Source organism: Macadamia integrifolia, chromosome 8, assembly GCF_013358625.1.
Source record: "Macadamia integrifolia cultivar HAES 741 chromosome 8, SCU_Mint_v3, whole genome shotgun sequence".
In the NCBI taxonomy this organism is placed as follows: Eukaryota; Viridiplantae; Streptophyta; class Magnoliopsida; order Proteales; family Proteaceae; genus Macadamia; species Macadamia integrifolia.
In genome coordinates, this window is record NC_056564.1 from 29,102,085 (window position 1) to 29,124,558 (window position 22,474).

Here is a 22,474-nt window from a genome sequence, read left to right on the forward strand (position 1 = left end):
TTGAGGTGTTGGGTTACCATTTGGGGGGAAGCAGTGGTCGCGGTTGTTGGGTCATTGTGGCGGTTAGACATACGCCTGATTGATCATTAGGACAGTCGGCAACCCCAGTGGTCTATTCAAGAGGACCAATCGTACTGCTTTTAAATTGCTAGAGTCAGCACCTTTAATTTTTGTCATTTACTTTATGTTGAGAGCCGATGGTCGGCATGTTTTACTTTTTCGAGTACTCATGGTGGGCCTTCTCCGACAGCCCTATGGGCGTATCGCGGGATGGAGTTCGTGACTCGTACCCGGAGTATACGCGCACTGTGGTTGTAGTAGCACTAAACCTGAGACTTAGTAATGTTGATTAGGTGGAAGTGATTAAAATGGAATGCATAGCATATAGTGCATATGGTTGTGATTTGTTGTGTGGACTGTTGTGTGGTCCTTCTTTTCACTTACTGAGCTAGTGAGCTCATCCCACGTATGTACCTCTTTTAGATGATTTTGCAGGTCATCAACCTGAAGAGCACAGGTCGGGCCCCACAGTTGAATTCCCTGAAGAGGATTAGTGGGTCCCCGAGGAATTAGAGCACGGCACGGATTGCTCGTGCGAGGGTTGTGCTGTGGGACCGCAGCTCTGATGCCGAGCTGAGCTTAACTGTTGATACTGAGCTGAGCTCTTCTTCTGATACTGAGCTGAGCTCTACCTTTTGATACCGAGATGAACTTTACCTTTGATGCCGAGCTGAGCTCTGCTTTTGATACCGAGCTAAGCTGTACCCTTTGTGTTTTTGATGATCCCTTTTGTGTACCTGATATGTAAATTGTATTATTTTGTGTACCTGATATGTGAATTGTATTCTTTTGTGTATATATCATGCCTGCGAGCCCACATGTACCTAACTATGTATTACAATTTGGGTATCAAGTATAATGAGAATATTTACAGGAAAATTTAAGTCTTCCGCTAAACTGATGAATACTTTCTTAGTTGTGTGTATGCTGTGGTTGGATACTGTATCAGATGATCCTGGTAGGTTTGGGTTAACCGGTGTTAACCCGGTCACCAGTTTGGTTTTGTGTGAATGGGGTGTGACAAGTCATGTCATCACTTTATTACTATGTGTAGATTAGTCATTTACAAATGCCATTGTCTTATGCATTATAAAATTCATGTATGATTCGTTATGTTGTGACTTTAATTGATAAATGTTTATCCTTGCTTCGAGATATGAGATGGAGGATTCTAAATTATGGAATGTGATGCATTGCTGGACTAAATGTCGTAGTCGGCTTAGAAATGAATGCATTGGTGGCCTGTGGAATGAGACGCGGTGGCACTATGCGGTCGTATTATCTTATATAGAAGCATACAGTTAGGAATGAGATATCCCTGTGCTACGATCCTTCCTAGTAGGGGTTTAGGTATTGGGTATATCACTAGGGGGAAGCTCAAGGTTTTGTACCAACATGGTGGTTAGAAGTACACTCGACCGATCTCTAGGACGGTCGGTAACTTTGGTGCTATAAACAGAGGGCCAATCGTACTGCTTTTACTTTAATTCAGGGCATGACCCATTTTACTTTAATGCAGGGCAAAGCCCATTTTACTTTAATGTCGCTGAGAAATAGCAATTTACTTTAATGTCACTAAGGAACAACAATTTACTTTTCTAGTACCCACGGCTGGCCTTCTCCGATAACCCTATGGGCATATCACGGGATGGAGTTTACAACTCATACCCAAGACATACACGCACTGTGGTTGTGAGTAGCACATAACCTATGACCTATATATGTTGCTTAGGTGATCTATGTTAATAAAAATGGACTTGCATTCATATAGGCTCATTTGTATTGCAAATGCTTGCTTGGTCTTTTTTTTCACTTATTGGGCTAGTGAGCTCATCCCATATGCATATCATTTTTAGATGATCTTGCAGGTTATTTGGCCGAAGAGCTAGAGTCGGGATCCACTGTAGAGTTTTCAGCTAAGGACTGGTGGGTCCCTAAAGATCTTGGATATGGTGCCGAGTGCCCGTGTGAAAGTTATGTTGTGGGATAGCAACATTGATACCGTCCTGAAATTCTTTTTGATTATTTTGTTATGTTACCCTTTTGTGCTCTGGATTTTTAAATATGGACCCACATGTAAATGTATTATGTAATACAATTTGGATATCAAGAGTATTGGGGTATTTACAAGTATATACATGTAAGACTTCCACTGAAATATATACTTTACTTTCTTTAGTTGTTAGTGATTACTACGTCAAATGATCCTAACAGGTTTTGAGTTAACAGAAGTTAACTCGGTCATCGGTCCGGTTATGTGAAAACAGGGTATGACAGATTCGACGAGGGACTCTCCGATGCCTAAATCAAATCTCTTTGCAAACAGATAATTCAGTAAGAATGGAAATTTTTTTCGATCCTTTGGGAAGGGGTTAACCTGGGTATTTATAGTTACAGATGGCGGTCGTCGAGTGAGAGTCCCGATTTTGTAGCTTTCTAGTGCTAGTAGGAGTCCAAGTATGGCAAGAGTCATGGAAGGAAAGTGAATATGGACGACGTCCCCAGTTATGGGAACTCCACGTATTGACCATGTCCTGAGGGATAGGGCAAGATATCCTTCTTTCTAGGGAATATTTGATATCCCTTCAAGAATCCTTCCCAGGCTAGGACGTATCCACTCCTTGCTCATAAATCACGTGTCGGACCTAGATAGCCCATTAAAGTGTATCTTGGTGAGGAAACCCGTAAGATTCCTATGCCGAGTTGCCTGAATCAGGTGGTTCGATTGTTGAGCTACTTATTCTGAACAACGGGCTGCATGCATTGGTTGCCGCTTGGTTGGTGAGGCCTTGGGCTTGTCGTTCGGTAATGAACCTGGTGCCATTGAGCTGTTTAGTTGTTTAGATTATCGTGTGATGAGATATCCACATTGCTTTCCTCATACTAGTGTTTGACCAACCGCTCGGTGATTGGTTCTTTAGTAGAGTAGGTCGGTCGGTTTGCTTCTGACCTATGCGTCAACTTTAGAGTGAACATATGATTCGGTTGGGCCTAGACCGTTCATCTGGGCTTGCATTAGTGCCTTCCATGCTTGGGCTTGCTACCTGTTCGGTTTGTGCACTATGCCCTTGATGGTAGCATATTTTTCCCTTACTGAAGATGCTTGCACAAGCCCTCCCATTGGCCACTCCTACTACGTGAAGAGGTAGAATTCTCTTGCCTTATATTGCTTTAGGGAAAAATAATTCTATTGGGGGGTGTGGTTTGTTCCAACACTCTCATGTGCTCTCTCCTCCCTTGTAAAAAGACACATTTACCCCTTGTTTCAGAAGGAGGGAGTTATACACAGGACGCACTAGTATAGACCATGCTCTTGGACATAACCACTTCCCATTGTTTTATTTCAATTGTTGGGCTTTTTTTTGATAATTGTTTACATACTATTATTTTGTTGGATTAAAGCTTTATAGATGGGATGTAGGGGTTGAGCCGCAAGGCTCTTAGCTGATGAGAATGAGCAAGGAGGCATTGACCATGGACGTGGTGGCCATTTTGCCCTCTATATCTAACTGTAGTCCCTACGTCCTATCCAGAAAACACTCTCCTTATTTTGTTTATTAGGTGACGTACACCTTTTGTTTTTTCCCGATGGAACCATATGGTATTATTATCGTGTGTTTTATTAGGCTTTATTTTTTAAACATATTATTATTATCGTGTAATCTGTTTAATACTTGTACATATCCACACCCATTTTTTTTCCCGTACCCGACTATTATGACCCAAGTATGCATAAACTTCGATCATGTCATGAGTTTCTGACAACATATTGGCAACCAAAAACCCGCTAGAGATCCGACCCGCTTCATGCTCTTCTCGGATATTCTTACTGTCTTACCACACGTGTGGAAACATCCTAAGGTTCACCAATCCGGAGTGGACTTCTGCTCGTAGGGATGCCAAGCTCCTTTTCTCGATGAAGTAAACGACAAAACAAGGCCACGGGAAACAAACAACGAGGGAGATCAGGTTTTAAATACACTTCAAAATATCACGAAAAATCGTCTAAAGTTGAGATATTGATTCTTTATTGCCAAACTGACGATCAAAGCTTCACAATCAATGATGTACTCAAGTGGGTTTAGAAGTATGTGAGAGAGAGAGAGCGAGAGAAGAGAGCGAGGCTGAGAAACAGAGCAATGGAGAGTGAGTATTGAGTCTAGTGACAAAACCGCCCTTGGCCTCTGTTCTCTTCGTCCACCCATACCTCTCCCTCTCTCCTCCCTAGAAAAAGAAACCCTAGAAGCTGATCTCAGTTCACACTGAGTAAACACTGAACAGAGGCTCATATTCAGAGTATGCAATTACTCTGTATTTCTCCATCTTCCTTTTTCTTTTGTAGCTCTGCTGAGGAATTCTGAAAACCCAGGAAAGTTCTCTTTCGAAGGACTACTTTAGCAGCTACTTTAGCAGCTGAGCTCATAATTCCAAAGCTACTTCCTTTTTTTTCTTTGGTCTCTGTTTTGGGGGCATCTGTAACACATGTATTTGGGTTTGTTGGTCTGTCAATGAGTTGGGTTTCTGTGGATTCCTTTGGGGACAATGGGGTGCATGGTCTCGCGTCTGGCAGCGAAATTCGCATTCTTTCCACCGAGGCCTGCGACTTATCAGGTGAAGAGGCGAGAAGGGGATGGGAAGGTGGTGGTGATCTCTTCTTCTTCTTCTTCCGCTGCTTCTTTGTCAGTCCCTCAAGATGATGGTTCGCTTGATGTTTGGTTGCTTGACACCAAGCGTGGTAACAAGATCGTAGCTTTCTACCTGAGGAATCCTTATGCTCGTCTCACTCTGCTTTACTCTCATGGCAATGCTGCTGATCTTGGCCAGCTCTATGATCTCTTTGTGCAGCTTAAGATCAATCTTAGGATTAATCTCATGGGGTTAGTATGGCTTCATGACCCTTCTGTTTCTTTACTGGTTTCTTTTGTAAACTGGGGAGGGAAGAGTTCTGAAGTGGAACAATATTGGCTCTCTGTGTTTCTTCTGTTCTTGCTTTTGGTGGTCGGGACAATCTGGGTTTATTTTTTATGGATTTAATGTTTTCTTTTGATATTGGATTATGGTACTTAGTTAAAAAAATTTAAGTAAAATAATTGCTTCTGAAAATTATGTTCTGTCACATAAATTTGTTCTCTCTTTTTTTTTTTTTTTTTTAATATTTTTATTAATTTTTTTACGTCTGTACTAGTAGTTTTTTCTCCACTAGAAAAAAGAACAACAGTCCGTCTTAACCCCCCTTTTCTCTCGCCGTAGTTAATTCTAGGGGACTGTGTCATGATGGCAAAGAGTGAGATTTTTATGGGTACAAAGAATGCAATATAGCTAATTTGAGATTCATCAGATGATTTTTTGCCTTTTTTTTTTTTAATTTTTTTTCTGGCGGAAAACTCGTTTGCTCTTTTTTTTTCTTGGGAAGGGCGCCGGGGGGGTGTTGGTTGGGTACCAACTTGTTTGCTTTAGAGAGTAAGGCAAGGCAGTCGTCCCCTTCTTGCTGGGTTGAAATCGTCTGCAATTCCGATCTCGTACAATTCCGTGCAATATCACCTTCAGGCGGTGACACGTGTATTGATACCAATACAATGGTCCAGATCTGGTGCAACTAATAAAACATTAAATCAGTAAAGAGGCATTTAAATCAGATCTGGACCATTGTATTGGTATCAATACACGTGTCACCGCCTGAAGGTGGTATTGCACGGAATTGTACGAGATCGGAATTGCAGACGATTTTTTTCCCCTTCTTGCCATATCTGGAGCACCTCTCTGTTCTTAGGGTTTGGGAATTTCCTGAGCCTCCTCTGTACTTCTCAGTATTTTTGGGGTGTCTGTACTTCTCTCATCTTTTCTTGCTCACCTTTTAAATTTTTTGGCTTGCTCACTGTTCAATGAATTGCACTCTCTTCTTTTCTTTCTGTCTTTAAATTTTTTGGCGTGTTCACAGTACAAGGAATTGTTTTGTGCTTGGTGATCCTTTGTCTTGTTTGCATTTTGGTCTTGATTCTTAAGTCTTATCTCCGTCCTCCCCTTGGCTTGTCAGATCGTCTCCATTGTTTCAATGTTTCTTTCTGGGTTCTCTTTTGGCTCTGGAATCTGGATTAATCAGCCTTTTTCTTCCAAAACCCCACCCAAGTACTTTGCTTTCAGTAGTTCTACCATGCTCTCTCCCCAAATAAACAGAGAGGGAAAGGGGATGGGGACTTTTCTGGGGTTTGATGTCCTCATTTGGAAATTGGATTTATTTTTTTAAATTTGGTTTTTTGATTTATCTGTATGTCTTCCAGATGTCAGCATCTATATCCATTTTACTGTGTTGAGCTGGATTCATTTTCTTTTTCTCCCTGTACATTTTTGATTGATATGTTGTTGGTCATTTATAATGCAATAGTCTGTAAAAAAAAAGAAAAAAAAGCGTACCCAGCGCACGAGGATCCAGCCTCTGTGGGGACTGGCCTCCGGGGAGGGCCATAATGTACGCAGCCTTAGCTGCTTCGTGGATTGGCTGTTTCCTAATGATGGAATAACATTACCGTTGCACCAAGCTTATCTCAATGGTCCATTTAATTCTGACCATTGGATAGGAAGCGCAATATCTGAATTAGCCATGTGTTTAATTCCAGATTCAAATTCAATGAAGTACCCATTTTCAACCGTCCATGTGTTGGCATGTGTTCTCCTGTAGACCTGGATTTTCAAAGCTTTATTTTGCCGCTTGGCCAACTCTAATTAGATTGATACTTGACAGGTGGGCAGGGGACCTTGGGGTTTACCTACCAATGAAATTTTGAGCCCCATCCGATATGCCGGGTGGTGATTTTTTGGGCTGACCAGATAAACGTATTTTATTTCTATTCAATTTAAGCTTATCCACAGCCAGTTGTTTGTTTGCTTTCCCTAGTTCTCAAATTGGATTCCACTACATTTTTGTTTTGATATCCTCCGTCATGTTTTACTGCAGATATGACTATTCTGGTTTTGGAGCTTCAACTGGTAAGGTAGGTTGTTATTCAACTCTGGCTATCGGAATTGCTTTGGTCTACTTCTGTTTTCATTTCTTAGATGGAGTAATTGCCTTGCTGGAGGAGAGAAAATTTGTTAGATAATACCTAAGGTTTAAAAACCAATTATTTCCCTCTGCTTTCAAAAGTATCAGAGCAAATGAAATCCAATGTGCTCAAGCGCTCTACTATACTGCAATGTGATGGTACTGGTGGTATACATGCTGAGGGATGGGACCTGAATAAAATCACGTGGATGACCTTGTATGCTGAACATATCAACATGCGCATGATGGTGTTAATGTCCTGTTTCATTCAGCTTAATTAATGCTACAGCTGTTCATTCCTCGAGGCTATGTTTGGTAACCAAGAGAAGAAAAGAAAATAGTACAAAAGACATAATAAGACAGAAGTCATGATTACCTTTTTAAGTGTGCATCTCTCTCTTCAGATTCAAATTTTTTACGAAAGACAGTAAGACAAAAGTCAAGGTTACACAATAGTTTTTTTAAGTGTCTCTCTCTCTCTCTCTCTCTTCAAAATCTTTTTTTTTTTTCTTTTCTTGGCTACCAAACATAGCCGGAGTTCTCAGATTTTGAAATAAGTTTCATGTTCTGATCAGTACTTTGTTTATGTAATGCAGCCTAGTGAATTTGACACTTATGCAGACATTGAAGCAGTATATCAGTGTCTTGAGACTGAGTATGGAGTTAGCCAGGAAGACTTGATTTTGTATGGGCAATCAGTTGGAAGTGGGCCCACATTGTACTTGGCAGCTCGGTTGCCACGGCTGAGAGGTGTTGTTCTTCATAGTGCCATACTTTCTGGACTTCGTGTGCTCTGTCATGTGAAGTTCACACTCTGCTGTGACATTTATAAGGTGAGTAGTTTATCTCTGCCAGTGCAATTTACAGTTCAGCATTACCTATCAAAACACTTTACGGTTTTAGAATTCTAAAATAAAAATTCTACAGTTGAGAATTCTAGACTATTGGTTACTGTAGGGAAGTCTTCTGGTTCACATATCAATTCAATATATATATATATATATATATATATATAATGCTATAAAGCAGCTATTGGGATTTGTCATTTGGTGGGTCCCAAAAAAATCAACATTGTAGGTTCATCTCAATCATCTGTTCAAGGGTTTGTTTCCCAAAACTTTTAACATACCAGAAGGATCCATAAGGATTTGGTAGATCAAATTATAAAAGAGCAACCCAGTGCACGCACGAGGCTCCTGCTGCTGCAGGGTCTGGGAGGGGCAAGTTGTACGCGGCCTTACCCCCTACTTCGCAGAAGAGGCTGTTTACAGGTTTTGAACCTGTGACCAACATGTTGCAATAGTGCAACTTAACAATTGATAGATCAAAATGTCATATGATAAATTGAGTATTCAACTTTGAGCTTTTGGGGATATTATGATTTTTGCTAATGTACACGTCTTCTGTGCTATTAAAATCATTAGACTATTATGCGGTTCAATGCAGCTGGTTTCTCAAATTTTCTGTTCGTAGTTAGTTTTGGGTTCTTTTCTGTTGTCAAACATCGGTACTGATTATGCTGGAAACTGCAGAACATTAACAAAATTCAGAAGGTGAAGTGCCCGGTGCTTGTGATTCATGTAAGTGCATCCATGAGATTATTAGGTTCTACAGATTTTCAGTGCTTGGCTTGTTTTTAAACCTCTCCACATTCACATGAAATTAGAACTTTATACTAAGAAGTTACGACTAACAGAGATGGACTCTTGCACTTTTGGTACATGTTTCTCCTCCGGGTCTAAACATGTACTAGTGGAGCAGGTATGGTTATTTCTTCACACAAGTAAAGATTCTTTCCATTTTCTGTTAATCCTCAAGGTTTGTATCCTATATGGGAGCAGCTGATAAGTGGTCCGACTAATGGGCATTGGCTATGAGATTGTAGCCGGGAAATGATCCTAGTCTAAAAGCTGTCCAGTCAACTGCATTCTTTGGATAGTAAGTAAATTAGATGGTAGTGTAGCAGGCTGTCATTTCTCTTATTATTGAATGTTCCAATGCAATATATCTTCATCTCCTATGTGGTAATCAGAGATCCAAATTGATGCTCTGTTGCGCGTCGCACATATGCATGATAAAGATATATAGTCTTTCGGCTTGTTAGTGTTTCATCAAATGTTCCTTGTAAATTAGATGTTAGTCTCACATATTTAGTATATCAGGCCAAAGGTTAGGCATATTTTGATGCAACTTGATTGAAATGAATTAATGAAATGGCTCTTCCCAAGTCCCAAATGTGACACTTATTGGATTGTCTAGAGACAGGTACTATTGTGTTTTATCATGTCTTCAAAGTTACAACTAAATCACTTTCTCTCTATGAGGTGCTTCATGTTTATCTTTATTATCTTCACCTTTTGATTTTAAGAGCTAACACGTGTGCATGCCCGCCCACCAAACGTGGACATATACACACATGATCATTTTGCTAAGACGTAAGTAAGGATCTGGATTGACAGAAGTTAGTTCATGTTCAGGTGTCACCTAAGCGTCTAGGTGCCTTGGTCGCCTTGCATGTAGGCGTGCCTTGGATGTCTTGTTTGTGTTGCCTTGTGTCTAGGGCCCCCTCCAATGCCTTTGGTCGATGCCGTGACAACTATGTACCAAATTCATGTGAAACAACCGTGTGGCATAAATTTTCCTTTTTCTTCCTCTAAACACAGACTGGGTGTAGCTTGGGATCCTCTTCCTAAAACATGTGAGAAATTTTACCCATAGTGAGACAAATAAGTTGATTGTCCTAAATTGCCCCCCCCCCCACCTTTACTTCTTTTTTTTTTTTTTTGGGGGTTAATCTTCCCCCTTTGTTCTTTTTTCTAGGGAAGAAGTTGCTTTGTCATTTGGGGAGGGGGGGCTAGTGCGGAGAAATTGATGAGTAATCAGGCATACTTGGTAGAAAAACAAAACTGTCTATGGTTTCAATTGATCCTGATTTGGTCCAATTCTGATTCAATGTTTTATATGATTGACATTATAGTATCAATTTTTTCTGTGGCGCAGCCGTGCTTGCTACATGGCCCAAAATCATGTGGGTCAACATAATTGTCTGTTTGCTCATCTGTTCTGAGAGATTTCATTGGCCCAATCTTACAGTACTGTTTGTGATGGTTCTGTAATTGGTTGAACCACTCAGCCTGTGAACTGTTGGTTGAGAAGGGTGATGGCCTGACCAAAGTTGGTTGGGTGATGGATTGTCTTGGTGGTGGACGTAATAGATTTAGGATACTTTGGCTTGATTGGTCCATATGGTATGTCAGGTGGACAGCCGGTACTTTATTACAGTCTGTCGTTATAAGCTTATAGCTGATCTGTAGTGGTGCATCAGTTTGCATCAGACACTTATTATAATTAGCTACAACCCGGCAATATTTTTGCATGGATATTTGTGCTCATCCTTGCTTGGAATCTACATGTAGCTGACCTGATTAAGTTGGGTTAAGGTTTTGGATGTTGTTGTTGGCCTATTTAGTTAAAGTTAACTGCTTAGCTATATTTACTTGACCTAGAAACATAGCTCATCTCTGTGTGAACCATACGTACCAAATGCCACCACTGGAGTTTATCATTGGCATGCCACAATAAAATACCTGGGCAATTAATGGTCTTTCAAATTTAAATTTTAAGCATACAGGAAATTCTACTTCTAGATTCTCCTTTACACAGCAAACTTTTGAGCAAAAATGTGTTTTGGAATCTCTGAGTGTTTCTCTAGTCTTAAATGAATAAATCTTCTCAAACTTGTCTATCTCATTTTCGGAATGCAAATTTTTTGGTCTATTGTAGATCTTGAAGTTTGGTAGGTTAACATTTTACAGGGTACAGAAGATGATGTAGTGAATTGGTTACATGGAAATGGTTTGTGGCATTTGGCAAGGGAGCCGTATGAGCCATTATGGATCAAGGGAGGTGGACATTGCAATTTGGAGCTCTGCCCTGATTACATTCGGCATCTGTGCAGATTCATCCGAGAGATGGAGAATAGGACCACGGATATTCGCCTGAAAGAGATGAGGCAAAGACTTTGTCAACCGGTGAAGTCTAATACTACTTGTATCCCTTGTATTAGTAGTAGCAGGTGCTGTAGAGTAAGACTCTGTCGCCTTAGATGGCCTAGATGCCCCAGATGTCCCAGATGCCAAGAATGTCCAAGACCAAGGTGCATTAGATTGTCATTCTGTCGATGTTGTGGGGCTTAACACTGGCATGGAGGGTTGGATTGTTGATTGTTATGTGGAGGGTGAAACATTGATGGGAGGGATTAGATTGGTTTGCGTTTGTACAGAAAATGCTGAAATTTTGACCCTTGTAATGTACACCTTGCAGATGAGAGTGAAATTTGGAAGTAGTAGTGACCCTTTGTGGTAATAAAAGGATTTGTATGGATTTTTTCTGGTATTCACTCTCTTCGTTTCTCCTCTTTTAGTTGTATTGAATACTCATGAACCATGATCAACCTTTTCTGGAGTTATTTTGTTCCCTATATGTGTACCTTTACTTCATGGTAATAGCGTATTTAAGTCAATTTATGGATTAATGTAAATGGGAGCGCTGCTAGTTATATGGTTAATCGGTTTATGTTATCCTGTGACCATTATGCTTCCAATTACCCTTTTTTATTTTTGAGCAGTTTTCTTCGGCCGTGCGGTGAATGAGTATATATTTAGCCACTTTTTATATGAATCGCTAGATTAGGAATAATAGATATGAGCCATTGATACTATTACTGGGTCGAAGTATTGAATACTGTATACTGATATGTAATAGATAGTCATATTTTTGTAACTAAACAAAATAAAGATATCATTAAATGAAAATAAATATCATAATTACGGTCAAAATATTGTTTCTACATACTGTTCTGAGCGGTTTATTCAGAAAATTGACAGTAACCTAGAATAGTGTTAATTGTCGGAGAAAAAGAATATTAGGAAAGGAGATCGTTGATAGATAAAAGAGTGTTGCAGGAGAAGTTGCTCTTCTTCTACTCTCGTCTGTCACAAGGTGAAGAGTGTTGTACCATAAGAAATCTAAATTGTAAGAGGACAAAAATTTCGTTGAGGGAGTGGGAGATTGTTGCCGAATTGTATATGCACGGTAGGTTGAAAATGCAGCAAATCTCTCTCTCTATCTCTACCTTTTACACCCCTATCCCACCAAATATTGTTTTCCAAAACTCTGTTTCTCCTGATATTCCCTATCTCTTAATCATCAAACTCTCATCTCTGCCCCCATTATGTGCAAGTTCCATTTCAATTTCTTCAATACCGGCAAGCCGTGGAGAATATGTGGAAAGAGAAGTGCATCATCCAAGCCCTTAGATTAAGACAATCGCTCAATAGATTCGAATTCTATCTAGTTGGGAAGAATTTTCATGTTGCAAAAGCACTTGTCCTCCCTTAATGATCCAATTTGGAGAAAAAGCTAATCCAAATCTTAACCCTATTCAGCGGTGAAAGTGGTTTTCTAATAGAAGGAAACGGTGAAATATATACCTGTTGCCCAAAATCTTCTTGTGGATTTTTCTCAAGATAATTATCAGTCCTTCAAATACTTCATATGGAAATTCATGACCGCCGTGCTTAATGTCACACCTTGCCTCAAATTGGTTAAGGTATGCGGTACTGGACACCCACATCTAGTCAACATTTCCCTCCAGAATCACAGATGTAATATCTTAATTTCACAAATGCCAGCAAGATCACAACTAAAATTAGAGTACGCTAATAAAATCATACAATAATATCACTGGTGATGTACTAAAATGATAAATTACATTATACAATTTTCATGTCTGTAAACAACCACAAGTTACAATATTAACTACTACATATTCCATAATATATACATCAACAGGAATATTTGAAATAAGAAAAGTGAAGTCCATTAGCATCCTGGTGTCTCGTAGACATGATCCTCAAAACCGCTGCCAAAGTCCACACCTGCCTCAACATCAGTTCCATCATCTAAAAATTACTATCAATGAGGGATGAGCTTCACAAGCCTAGTGAGGAGTGTACATGCAAGTACACGCAAACAAATGATGCAATGCATGCTCAAACAAATTAGATGATGCTCATGATCTAGTTTTAGCATACAATACCTAGCAAACAATTACTAAGTCCAAGATAGGGTATTAGTGCTACTGCAATATAGGTCGTATCCCCGGTCTTGAGAAACCCATCGGTCACCCAATGATACAAGCTAGTTGTGAATCAGGAGCTTGCAGGTTCCAAAAAATCCATCGGTCACCCTGCAAACCCAAGCTGGAGAACAACCACGGTCCCGAAATTCTCCTCGGTCACCCGTACTATGGGACATGTAGCCACGGTCCTGAAAAACCCATCGGTCCCCCATGCTGCATCACCATCCCCTAAGATTAGGTAGTACCTAACCACCCCCACTGGCATGGGGTGTAGCACCAGAGTCTATGAATCCTAACCAGATGTAATCCATATGCATTTATCGATGGCCATCACTATAATATCGTCCTCTGAGCCCACGGTACCGGATCCTCCCCCCCTTGGCCACACCGTGCCTCAGACCATTGATGTTACAGCCATTGCCACTCATCGCACATCATACAACACACATCCTCTGACCTCTAGACCCACGGTACCGGAAAGAACCTCGGCCACATCGTGCCCTAGATCATCAATATCACAGTTACAACTGTAGACCTCATCCACAGAACCACAATCACTTACCTCAATTACCTCTGCATTCCAGAACCATTTCAAGCTTCATCCTTCCATACTCACAGGTTAACAGTAAAAATAATAGAAGAGTAGCAGTTTAATTATATCACAATCACAAGATAACAATATACATACACAATGTCACAATTCACACACATATGTATGATCCACACAAAATAGAAAATAATGCAAAAACACTTCGTAAAATTAAGTCAAACACCCACTTACCTCATAACCCAAATCACAAGTGCGATAGGATTCTTGTAATCAACGTCGTATCCTCGTCCGATTGTTTTAGGTTCCTAAACCAATGTGTATCATTTTTGTTCAACATTTATACACCTAATATGAGTCTATATAGGTTCACTGCTGGACCCAAAATGACTTCCAACAGCCCCATGTATTAACCCAATTAAAGTCTCGAAAAAACCCTTGAACTACCCCTACCAATAGGGTTAATTTGGGTAAAAGTTTGGAAACATGACCCACAAGGGGTAGGGTTCTAACCAGCCAAAATAGGGGCTGATTGGGCTTAAAGCACCCCAATCGATGGGGACAACTGGTTGGCCTCTTGCCCAACCAATGGGAGAGAATCTGTAGAAATTTCTGCACTCCTAGAGGTTGTTCTACGGATTTCCTTGGGTTGGGCTGCTCATGGCCAATGGGTAGGCCTTAACAACATATGGAAGGTTACCTAATGCCTCTAGGGTCATTCCACAACCCCTAAAACCATCAATTACAGCAATAAAAATTATGCATAGCATTATACTATCTCATTCTTACAAAAATTTCATGTTTAAACCCAAATCGGATAAATTGAAGGGCTGATTCAATTTTTTCCCAAAATTCATCATTCCATCAAAGTCTACTGTATGGAATTCCATACAGTAACTCCAGCGTAATTCCTCTTCCAATTAAGAGAGATAATGGGTCACTGAGAAGGAATTAACCTAGTTAATCTAAATTCCCCAAATTTGAAATCAAATAAAATTCTGCCTGCTCTTTTCTGTAGGATTCTTACCAAATTCCTTCTCAATTCGGTCCCAATTATACTAACATATCCTTGTATAAAAAAAGCCCTAAGATTCAGGGCTCCCAGAGATGTGTCAATATTAAATTGAAGCCCTAAACCCCTACTAGGGTTAGGAATTCTTCCACTGAGTACTAAATCAGTACATAGGGGCTTAATTTGTCCCTAATTTACTGAAATTCATAACCTTGCATGCTTCTATCCTAAATAACCTAATTGAATTCAGAGGAATAAGAGGGTATCAGCCATACCTTAGGTGCAACGGCCCTAATCCGCAATTCCCTTCCTTCCTTTTCTCTTCATCTTCTTCTTTCTCTTTTGCTTTCTATCCACCAAATTTTGCAGCAGCAAAATAGGGTGAAACAGCTGCCCTAAAACAAATATATCTTAGCCAAAATAGACCTTAGGGTCTTTTTGGCTGAAATACTTAATTTCTAAAATCAATTCTCAAAATTACTTCTAAAACCTACAACTATTTAAAATTTAATTCCCTTTCATAGGCCCCACTAAACACTAACCTATTAGGTTGTGTTTGATAAACATGAGGACCCCTCCAGTGGGTGGGTACTAGGCTCGGGGTGTAGGCATATGGGCCCCACACAGAAAAACCAATTTTCTCGGCATTCTGCTGGTCGGTTGGCAACAGGGTATCCCGTTGGTTTGCCCATTTTTAGTCCATTTACTATCCTAACCTTTGGGTTCCTGAGTCCACCCAATGTAGGATTGATCCCACTCCTTTTTGGTTATTTTGTGCTCCTTCCTTGGCCAATGAATCAGCCAAATTCTCTCTTGCTACATGTACATATGAGTCCATAACAGAGCAACCTTCTTTCTTATGCCAATTGGGCTATAAGACTGAGGTGATCAGCTGCTTCCAGTTTAGGGTGTTACAATTTCCCCGCTCCTTACAAAAATTTCGTCCTCGAAATTTGTGGAGTTGCTCATCTTCGAGGATCAATCCCATCCACTTTAACATCACTCTTATCCAATGCAACATTGAACTTCCACTCAGTGTTACTAACATGGCCACATGTCGTAGTAGTAGTGACTAATTTCAGCAACATACATTAACACACCTATTGGCCATATTGATCCCTTATCCATTCATGTCCTTAATTCCTCGAGAACTGTGAAATCCACATTCTTTTCTTTTTCTTACTCATTACACATACAATTATTACTTCTATCTCTCCAATGTATCCTACGAAGGTACTTAGATCTGATCTCTGTAAAGATTCATAATGTCTTAGAATTTCACATTGATTCTGTATTAGTTGATCCATATTTTCACTTTCGTCACTCTCTGAGAACCATACCTTTGGATTCCATTTCCTTATTATTTTCATATCATTTCTCCCAAGTCAAACTATTAATCATTTTATAATATATCCCCTTTTTCTCTCTCTGTCTCTCTTTTTTTTTTAATAGTTTCCACCAAATACCCAAGATAATATTCCATCATTTACTTGGCTTCCGTCTTTATGAAATCAAACTTCCATCCCTCCAGTCACATTGTTTGACCTCACACTACATTCAAGCATGCTAAGTGTTCGAGATTTTAAAATGTAACCGAAAGCGTACGGATCAGTGTAGCTACGGGTCCAACACAGGGAGAGCAGTCATTTTATTTTATTTTCTTCTTTTAATAATGATAAGTGAACTAATTAATGGTTGTGACCTAATTCTAATTACCGTCCTAAACATATGTATCTAAAATAACGTCCTAACCATTCGTCATCTAAGAATTTAAAGACGCAAGCCACGTAATTAAAATTAAATAAATAAATAAATGAAAATAAACAACCCACACAATTAAAAAAATAATAATAAAGGAAAAAAATGCTAAAATAAAAATAAAGTAAAAGAAAGGAGATAAAGCTCGAGAGAGACTCACAAGTAGGTTTCTCTACTTAGCCCGAGGGATGTATCATAATATGAGCTTCCCTACTTGACCAGAGAGTCACTCTTACAAGGGTTACGCTACTTGGCTTTATGGAAAGGGAGACAATTAACATAAAAACAATAAAATGATGGTTCTATGGCTAGGAGGGGCAAAGCCAACACATAAGCTAACCATGAACCTTGGGAGAAAGGAATAGCAATAATGTAATGACTGAAATTAAAATCCTAAATTAAGAAAGAAAGGGTAGTCAGAAGAGGGAATGAGAGGGGGGAGAGAAGACTACTGAAGGAGCCTACTTACTTGAACTTCAACCTTTGAACTGAAAACTTGATCGATTTGAGATACTATCAGTACTAAAAACCAGATCTGGAATAAACCAAACCTGAAGAAAAAAAAAATTGAACTTGAAAGACATGCTTCATAGCTTGTTGTTCTTGTCACCTAGAACTAAGCCTAGAACTAGAACTTGAAAATTACAACTTCAATTGCTTAAACAATAAAAATAAAAGACTGAATCAAAAATAAAAGTGCTTGCATTAATTGAATAAAAAGAACTTACAAAAGTGTTTGAAGTATAAACCTAGAACTAGAGCTAGAGAAAGAGATAGAACAACTAAAAAAAAACCCTAGAAAAAGAATGAAGAGCCTCCTCCCTTTGTGTTAATTCTATTATATAGAGAATGGGGGAGGGAAGCCAAAGATTTTAGCTTCTAAAAAAAAGATTTTTTTTATCTTGTTGATGAGGTGGAGGAGAGAGAAGATAGAGAATTGTAGGAAGTAGGGAATCTCCAACAATTTTGCATCATTTTTCCTTCTTTTTTTAAAAATGTTTTTTCTCTCTCTTCTTCAAACGTGGGCAGCATCTTGGAAGATTTTTTTTTTTCCCTTTCCTATTTTTTCTCTCTTTTTTCTATTTTTCTCTTTATTTCCTTATTTCTCTCTCCTCTTGCAAGAAACCCTTTGGCTGCCCTCCTTTGAGTGATGAGTAGGAAAGAGAAAATCTTCCAAAATAAAAACCTCAACAAAATGGCAGTTAAGAGATTCGAACTTGAGACCTCTTAATAAGCAAGGGATTTTGCACACCACAACTCACCAACTACGCTAGGTAGTTGTTGTTATCAAAAATGAATCTTCAATCACTTAAGGATGTGTTCCATCGATCCTTGTTGGCATTTGGAATATTTCTTATATCCTTGGGACAACTGCAGATGGGCTAGTTCTGCATTTTAGTTCAGTTCTGTCCATTATTCTTTTTCTGGCCCGAAAAGAATAATCACTTGTACGGTTAACCAAACGAATGTGTACTTACAATTGAACACATCCATCTTGCTCAGAATTTTGTTCTCTTTGCAACCATAGAAAGAAATAGGACCTCTTTATGTGTAAAATTGGAGATATAGCACCTAATAGTCCTTAAGGCATTGAAAATATAAAACTTGCAAAAAGAGAGTAAAACCCAGGATAACTCCATTCTAAATATGTAAAATACATGTTTTACTACACTAGATTTCACACGTAAATGTGCTCATCAGGATTCCCCCACACTTAGACTTTGCTATTCCTCGAGCAAAAACAAAAGAAAAAGAATAAAAACAAAAAAAAACCTAACTCACTTTCGTAGGAATTACGGTTGCACTTAGCATGTGCAACAAACCTTTAAACCCCTAGGTCACCCCTAGTGGATGAATTGTGTCTCGTTGATGTTTGCAGTGGATATACACCCAAAATTTAGAATAAACAAATCCCAACCTTGGCTAAAGGTAAGGCCCATGCCGATCTGGAGCAAAGATAATTTTTCTTACAAGGGACCCCCACACTTGAACTTTTATTATCCTTTGTCAATTCCAAGCACTACCATATTTCTTAATTTGAAACTCACCTCGTCTCTTTCAAAACATCCTTATCTTAAGGTACAACCACTTGTGAAGAAATAAAGAACCAATGACTAAGGCATTGGAGTGTTTTTTACCAAAACATATTACCAAGCATTAATGACATTTGCACATTTTTTTCCTCATTTTTTCGCTTAATAAACTCTATTCTACTCCACTACTTTTGACCTGAATGACATGGTGGAGCAAACACTAGACACCCAAGTTACCATGTAGCTTCACTTTTTGCATATGCCCACAAAGACAGTGATGCTAGAGTTCCTTCAGAAGTTTCCTCCCAAAGATTTTCGATCAAGACACCATGCTTTCTGAGGCGCAATGACCTGTTTAGTTCAAAGGGAATCAACTCTTATTCTTCTTTATACATCATTTCACATTTCATTTAAAATTGTGCATATGTTAACTCATGCTAAGTTAAAAAGAAAGTCTCAACTCCAACTCAAAAGTACAAGGAACACATAGACTTACATCTGGTCCAACACCATAAAACAAGGGTCTCTTATATTTCAAAAGAAAGTCCCATATCAAGACACATGCTTGTTTCTTTCTTCTCAATAGGGTTTTTATACGTTCAAAATGGGTACCTTAATCAAAACTTTTATTTTCATATATTAAGCAACTGAATGGTATGATTATTAGCCAAAAGCCAAAGTAGGATTTCATTCTTTAGCAAGCTCAAAAAAACAAAACGAAAAACAAATAAAACAAAGTGAAAAAATAAAAAATTGGTTTCCCTCCCCCACACTTAAGTCATGCAATGTCCTCAATGCATGGAAAGAATTAAAAGTGAAGACAATGCAAGGGGGTCATACCTGATTAAAAGTTAATCATCAGTGTAAAGAGGTTCATGGAGATCTATGACCTCTTCACTACCAGTAGTAGGAAACTCGAGCAACGGTTTCAAACGCTGACCATTAACCTTTGAAATTACCCCTGTTCTTGGATTCAAAATCTCCATAGCCCCATGGGGACATATATTATGGACAATAAATGGACCATCCCATCAGGATCTAAGCTTACCAGGGAAAAAATATAATCGAGAGTTGTACAATAAGACCTTATCACCAATTACAAAAGATTTGCACAGAACATGCTTATCATGGAAAGTTTTGCTCTTTTCCTTGTAAATCCTAAAACTTTCATAGCATCATTCCTAAGTTCCTCCAACTCAGATAGTTGGAGCCTATGATGAATTCTCTCATCAAACAAATCAAAGTTGAGCTTCTTGATGGCCCAATGCTTACGATTGGGATTAATAGTTTTCTCCAAGATTTGTTTGATCTGCCTATTAGACACCTCCACTTGACCACTAGTTTGGGGGTAATAAGGGGTAGATAACTTATGGGTGATCCTAAACTTTTTCATTAAGGCTTCAAAAGGCCGATTATAAAAATGAGTACCCTTATCACTAATTATTGCATGTGGTGCACCAAAGCGGGAAAAAATATTCTTTTTGAGAAACTGGACCACCACTTTGTGGTCATTAGATTTATAAGGTATGATCTCTATCCACTTAGAAACATAATCAATGACCAAATGTATGTACAAATTTTCAAAGGAATTAGGGAATGGTCCCATAAAATCGATGCCCCAGACATCAAAGATCTCAACTATCAAAATAGGGTTGAAGGGAATCATGTTCCTCTATTGATACAGCCAAAAGACTGGCAGGTGGAACAAGCCTTACAAAAATTGAAAGCATCTCTATAAAGAGTGGGCCAATAAGATCCACTTTGGAGAACCTTTGTGGCAGCCTTCTTAGGTCCAAAGTGTCCACCACATGCATGATCATGACAAAAAGAGAGAATGGAATGTTGTTCATCATCAGGAACACATCGTCAGACAATCTGATCCGGACATATCTTAAACAAATAAGGATCATCTCAGAAAAAGTGCTAAACTTAGGAATGAAACCTATACTTATCTTGGGTGGACTAGTGATCCAGAGTCACACCTGGAACTAAGAAGTTGACAATGTCAACAAACATTGTTCACTGGACATTGTAAATAATTATTCATCTGGAAAGTTCTAGTTGACTGGAGAATTGACAGTCAAAGAATTGAGAAGCCGAGATAAATGGTCTGCAACTAGGTTTTCAACTCCTTTTTTATCCCTAATTTCTAAATCAAACTCTTGCAAAAGTAAAACCCACCTAATGAGACAGGCTTTGGCATCTTTCTTCTGAACTAGATATCTGAGAGCAGAATGATCAGTATACACCACCACATGTGAACCAACTAAGTAAGACCAAAATTTTTCTAATGCAAACACAACAACTAAAAATTCTTTTTCAGTGGTTGTATAATTGAATTGTGCATCATTTAAGGTCCGTAAATGACAGTGGGTAACTTATTAATCCTTTGACTCAAAACTGCTTCTATGTTAAAATCCGAAGCATCACACATTAGTTCAAAAGGTTCAGTCCAAACAAGTGGTTGAACAATGGGTGCATTGGTCAACTCTTTCTTAAGTTGTTTGAAGGATTCTAGGCACTCTTTAGAAAACTCAAAAGTTTGAACTTTGGTAAGTAATGAAGTGAGAGGTTGGGCTAACTGACTAAAGTTCTTAATAAACCTTCTGTAGAAGCCCGTATGCCCTAGAAAAGATCGGATGTCCTTAACAGATTGAGGTGGTAAATTATCAATTAAATCCATTTTGGATCTATCTACTCTAATTCCCTCCTTGGATATTACATGGCCTAAAACAATACCAGATTTAACCATGAAATGGCATTTCTCTCCATTCAAAAACAAATTCTTAGATATGCACATTTTCAAAACTAGAGAAGGATGATGGAGACATTCAGAATAGGAATTTTCATGAATTGAAAAGTCATTTATAAATACTTCTAAGAATTTTTTGACCATGTCAGAATAGATGCTCATCATGCATTGTTGGAATGTAGCCGAGGCATTGCAAAGCTCAAAGGGCATATGCCTGTAAGCAAATGTTCCATATGGGCATATAAAAGTGATCTTATGTTGGTCCTTTAAAGCAATTGGGATCTGGTTATAGTCGGAATATCTATCAAGAAAATAATAGTATTTATGTCTAGCTAACCTCTCTAGTATTTGGTCAATGAATGGCAATGGGAAGTGGTCCTTCCAAGTAGCCACATTAAGTTTCCTGTAGTCTATGCACACTCTCCACCTTGATTGGACACGGGTTAGAATTAGTTTATTATTAGCATTAGGAACTACAGTCACCCCAGACTTCTTAGGCACTACATGAACTGAGCTTACCCATTGGCTATCAGAAATAGGATAAATTATTCTATGATCTAAGCACTTTAGGATCTCTTTCTTAATGGCTTCCATCATCACTGGGTTAGCTCTTCTTTGGGGTTCCGTGGATGGTTTGAAATCTTCTATAAAATGTATATGATGTTGCACAATAGAAGGGCTTATACCCTTGATATCAGCCATGGTCCAACCTAGGGCTTCCTTATTATCTTTTAACTCTTTAAATAATTCCTCTTCCTGGCTAGAAGTCAAATTTGAAGAAATTATTATAAGAAGAGTCTTGTTAGGCCCTAGGAAAGCATACCTCAAATTAGATGGCAACTTCTTAACATCTAGCTTAGGGGACTCAACTATGGAAGGTTTGGAAATAGAATTGAAAAGGGGTCCTAAGGGCTCCACAGGTGTGTGAAGACTCAAGACTTCAAAAAAGAAATTTTTACTATCATCATCCAACTCATCCATACACTCTTGGAATTCTGAATGAAAATCAATATCAAAGTTGGTAACTAAATCATCAGAAAAATCTAAAAAATCCTCAAGCATATTGATCTCTTCTTCCATATGTGGTTGCTTGCCTATCCTAAACATGTTAAACTCAATAGTTTGGTTACT

At 38.8% G+C, this 22,474-nt stretch overlaps 1 protein-coding gene and 1 long non-coding RNA gene across 9 annotated transcripts; one reads left to right on the forward strand and one right to left on the reverse strand.

Moving 5' to 3' along the window:
- Positions 1 to 4,117: 4,117 nt before the first annotated feature.
- LOC122087146 (alpha/beta hydrolase domain-containing protein 17C-like) lies at positions 4,118 to 11,494 on the forward strand. 8 transcript variants are annotated; one of them, XR_006142673.1, is made up of 6 exons: positions 4,118 to 4,937; positions 7,013 to 7,049; positions 7,696 to 7,932; positions 8,632 to 8,679; positions 8,918 to 9,037; positions 10,915 to 11,052. XR_006142673.1 is itself a non-coding variant. In XM_042656163.1 (6 exons), exons 1-6 carry the CDS (start codon positions 4,603 to 4,605, stop codon positions 10,931 to 10,933), a joined length of 684 nt encoding a protein of 227 aa, XP_042512097.1. In that variant the 5' UTR covers positions 4,118 to 4,602; the 3' UTR covers positions 10,934 to 11,077. The 8 variants fall into 8 exon arrangements, 7 of the variants coding, with proteins under 7 accessions (XP_042512097.1, XP_042512095.1, XP_042512091.1 ...); XM_042656163.1 differs by lacking the exon at positions 8,918 to 9,037 and adding an exon at positions 8,853 to 8,860 and having other exon boundaries at positions 10,915 to 11,077; XM_042656161.1 differs by lacking the exon at positions 8,918 to 9,037 and adding an exon at positions 8,796 to 8,860 and having other exon boundaries at positions 10,915 to 11,006.
- A 1,326-nt stretch (positions 11,495 to 12,820) lies between these two features.
- On the reverse strand, positions 12,821 to 15,157 carry LOC122087148. Its single transcript, XR_006142675.1, has 2 exons — positions 15,076 to 15,157; positions 12,821 to 13,038 (listed from the first exon to the last, which is right to left on the reverse strand). It is a non-coding gene; the product is annotated as an uncharacterized LOC122087148 (long non-coding RNA).
- Between the last annotated feature and the right edge of the window lie 7,317 nt (positions 15,158 to 22,474).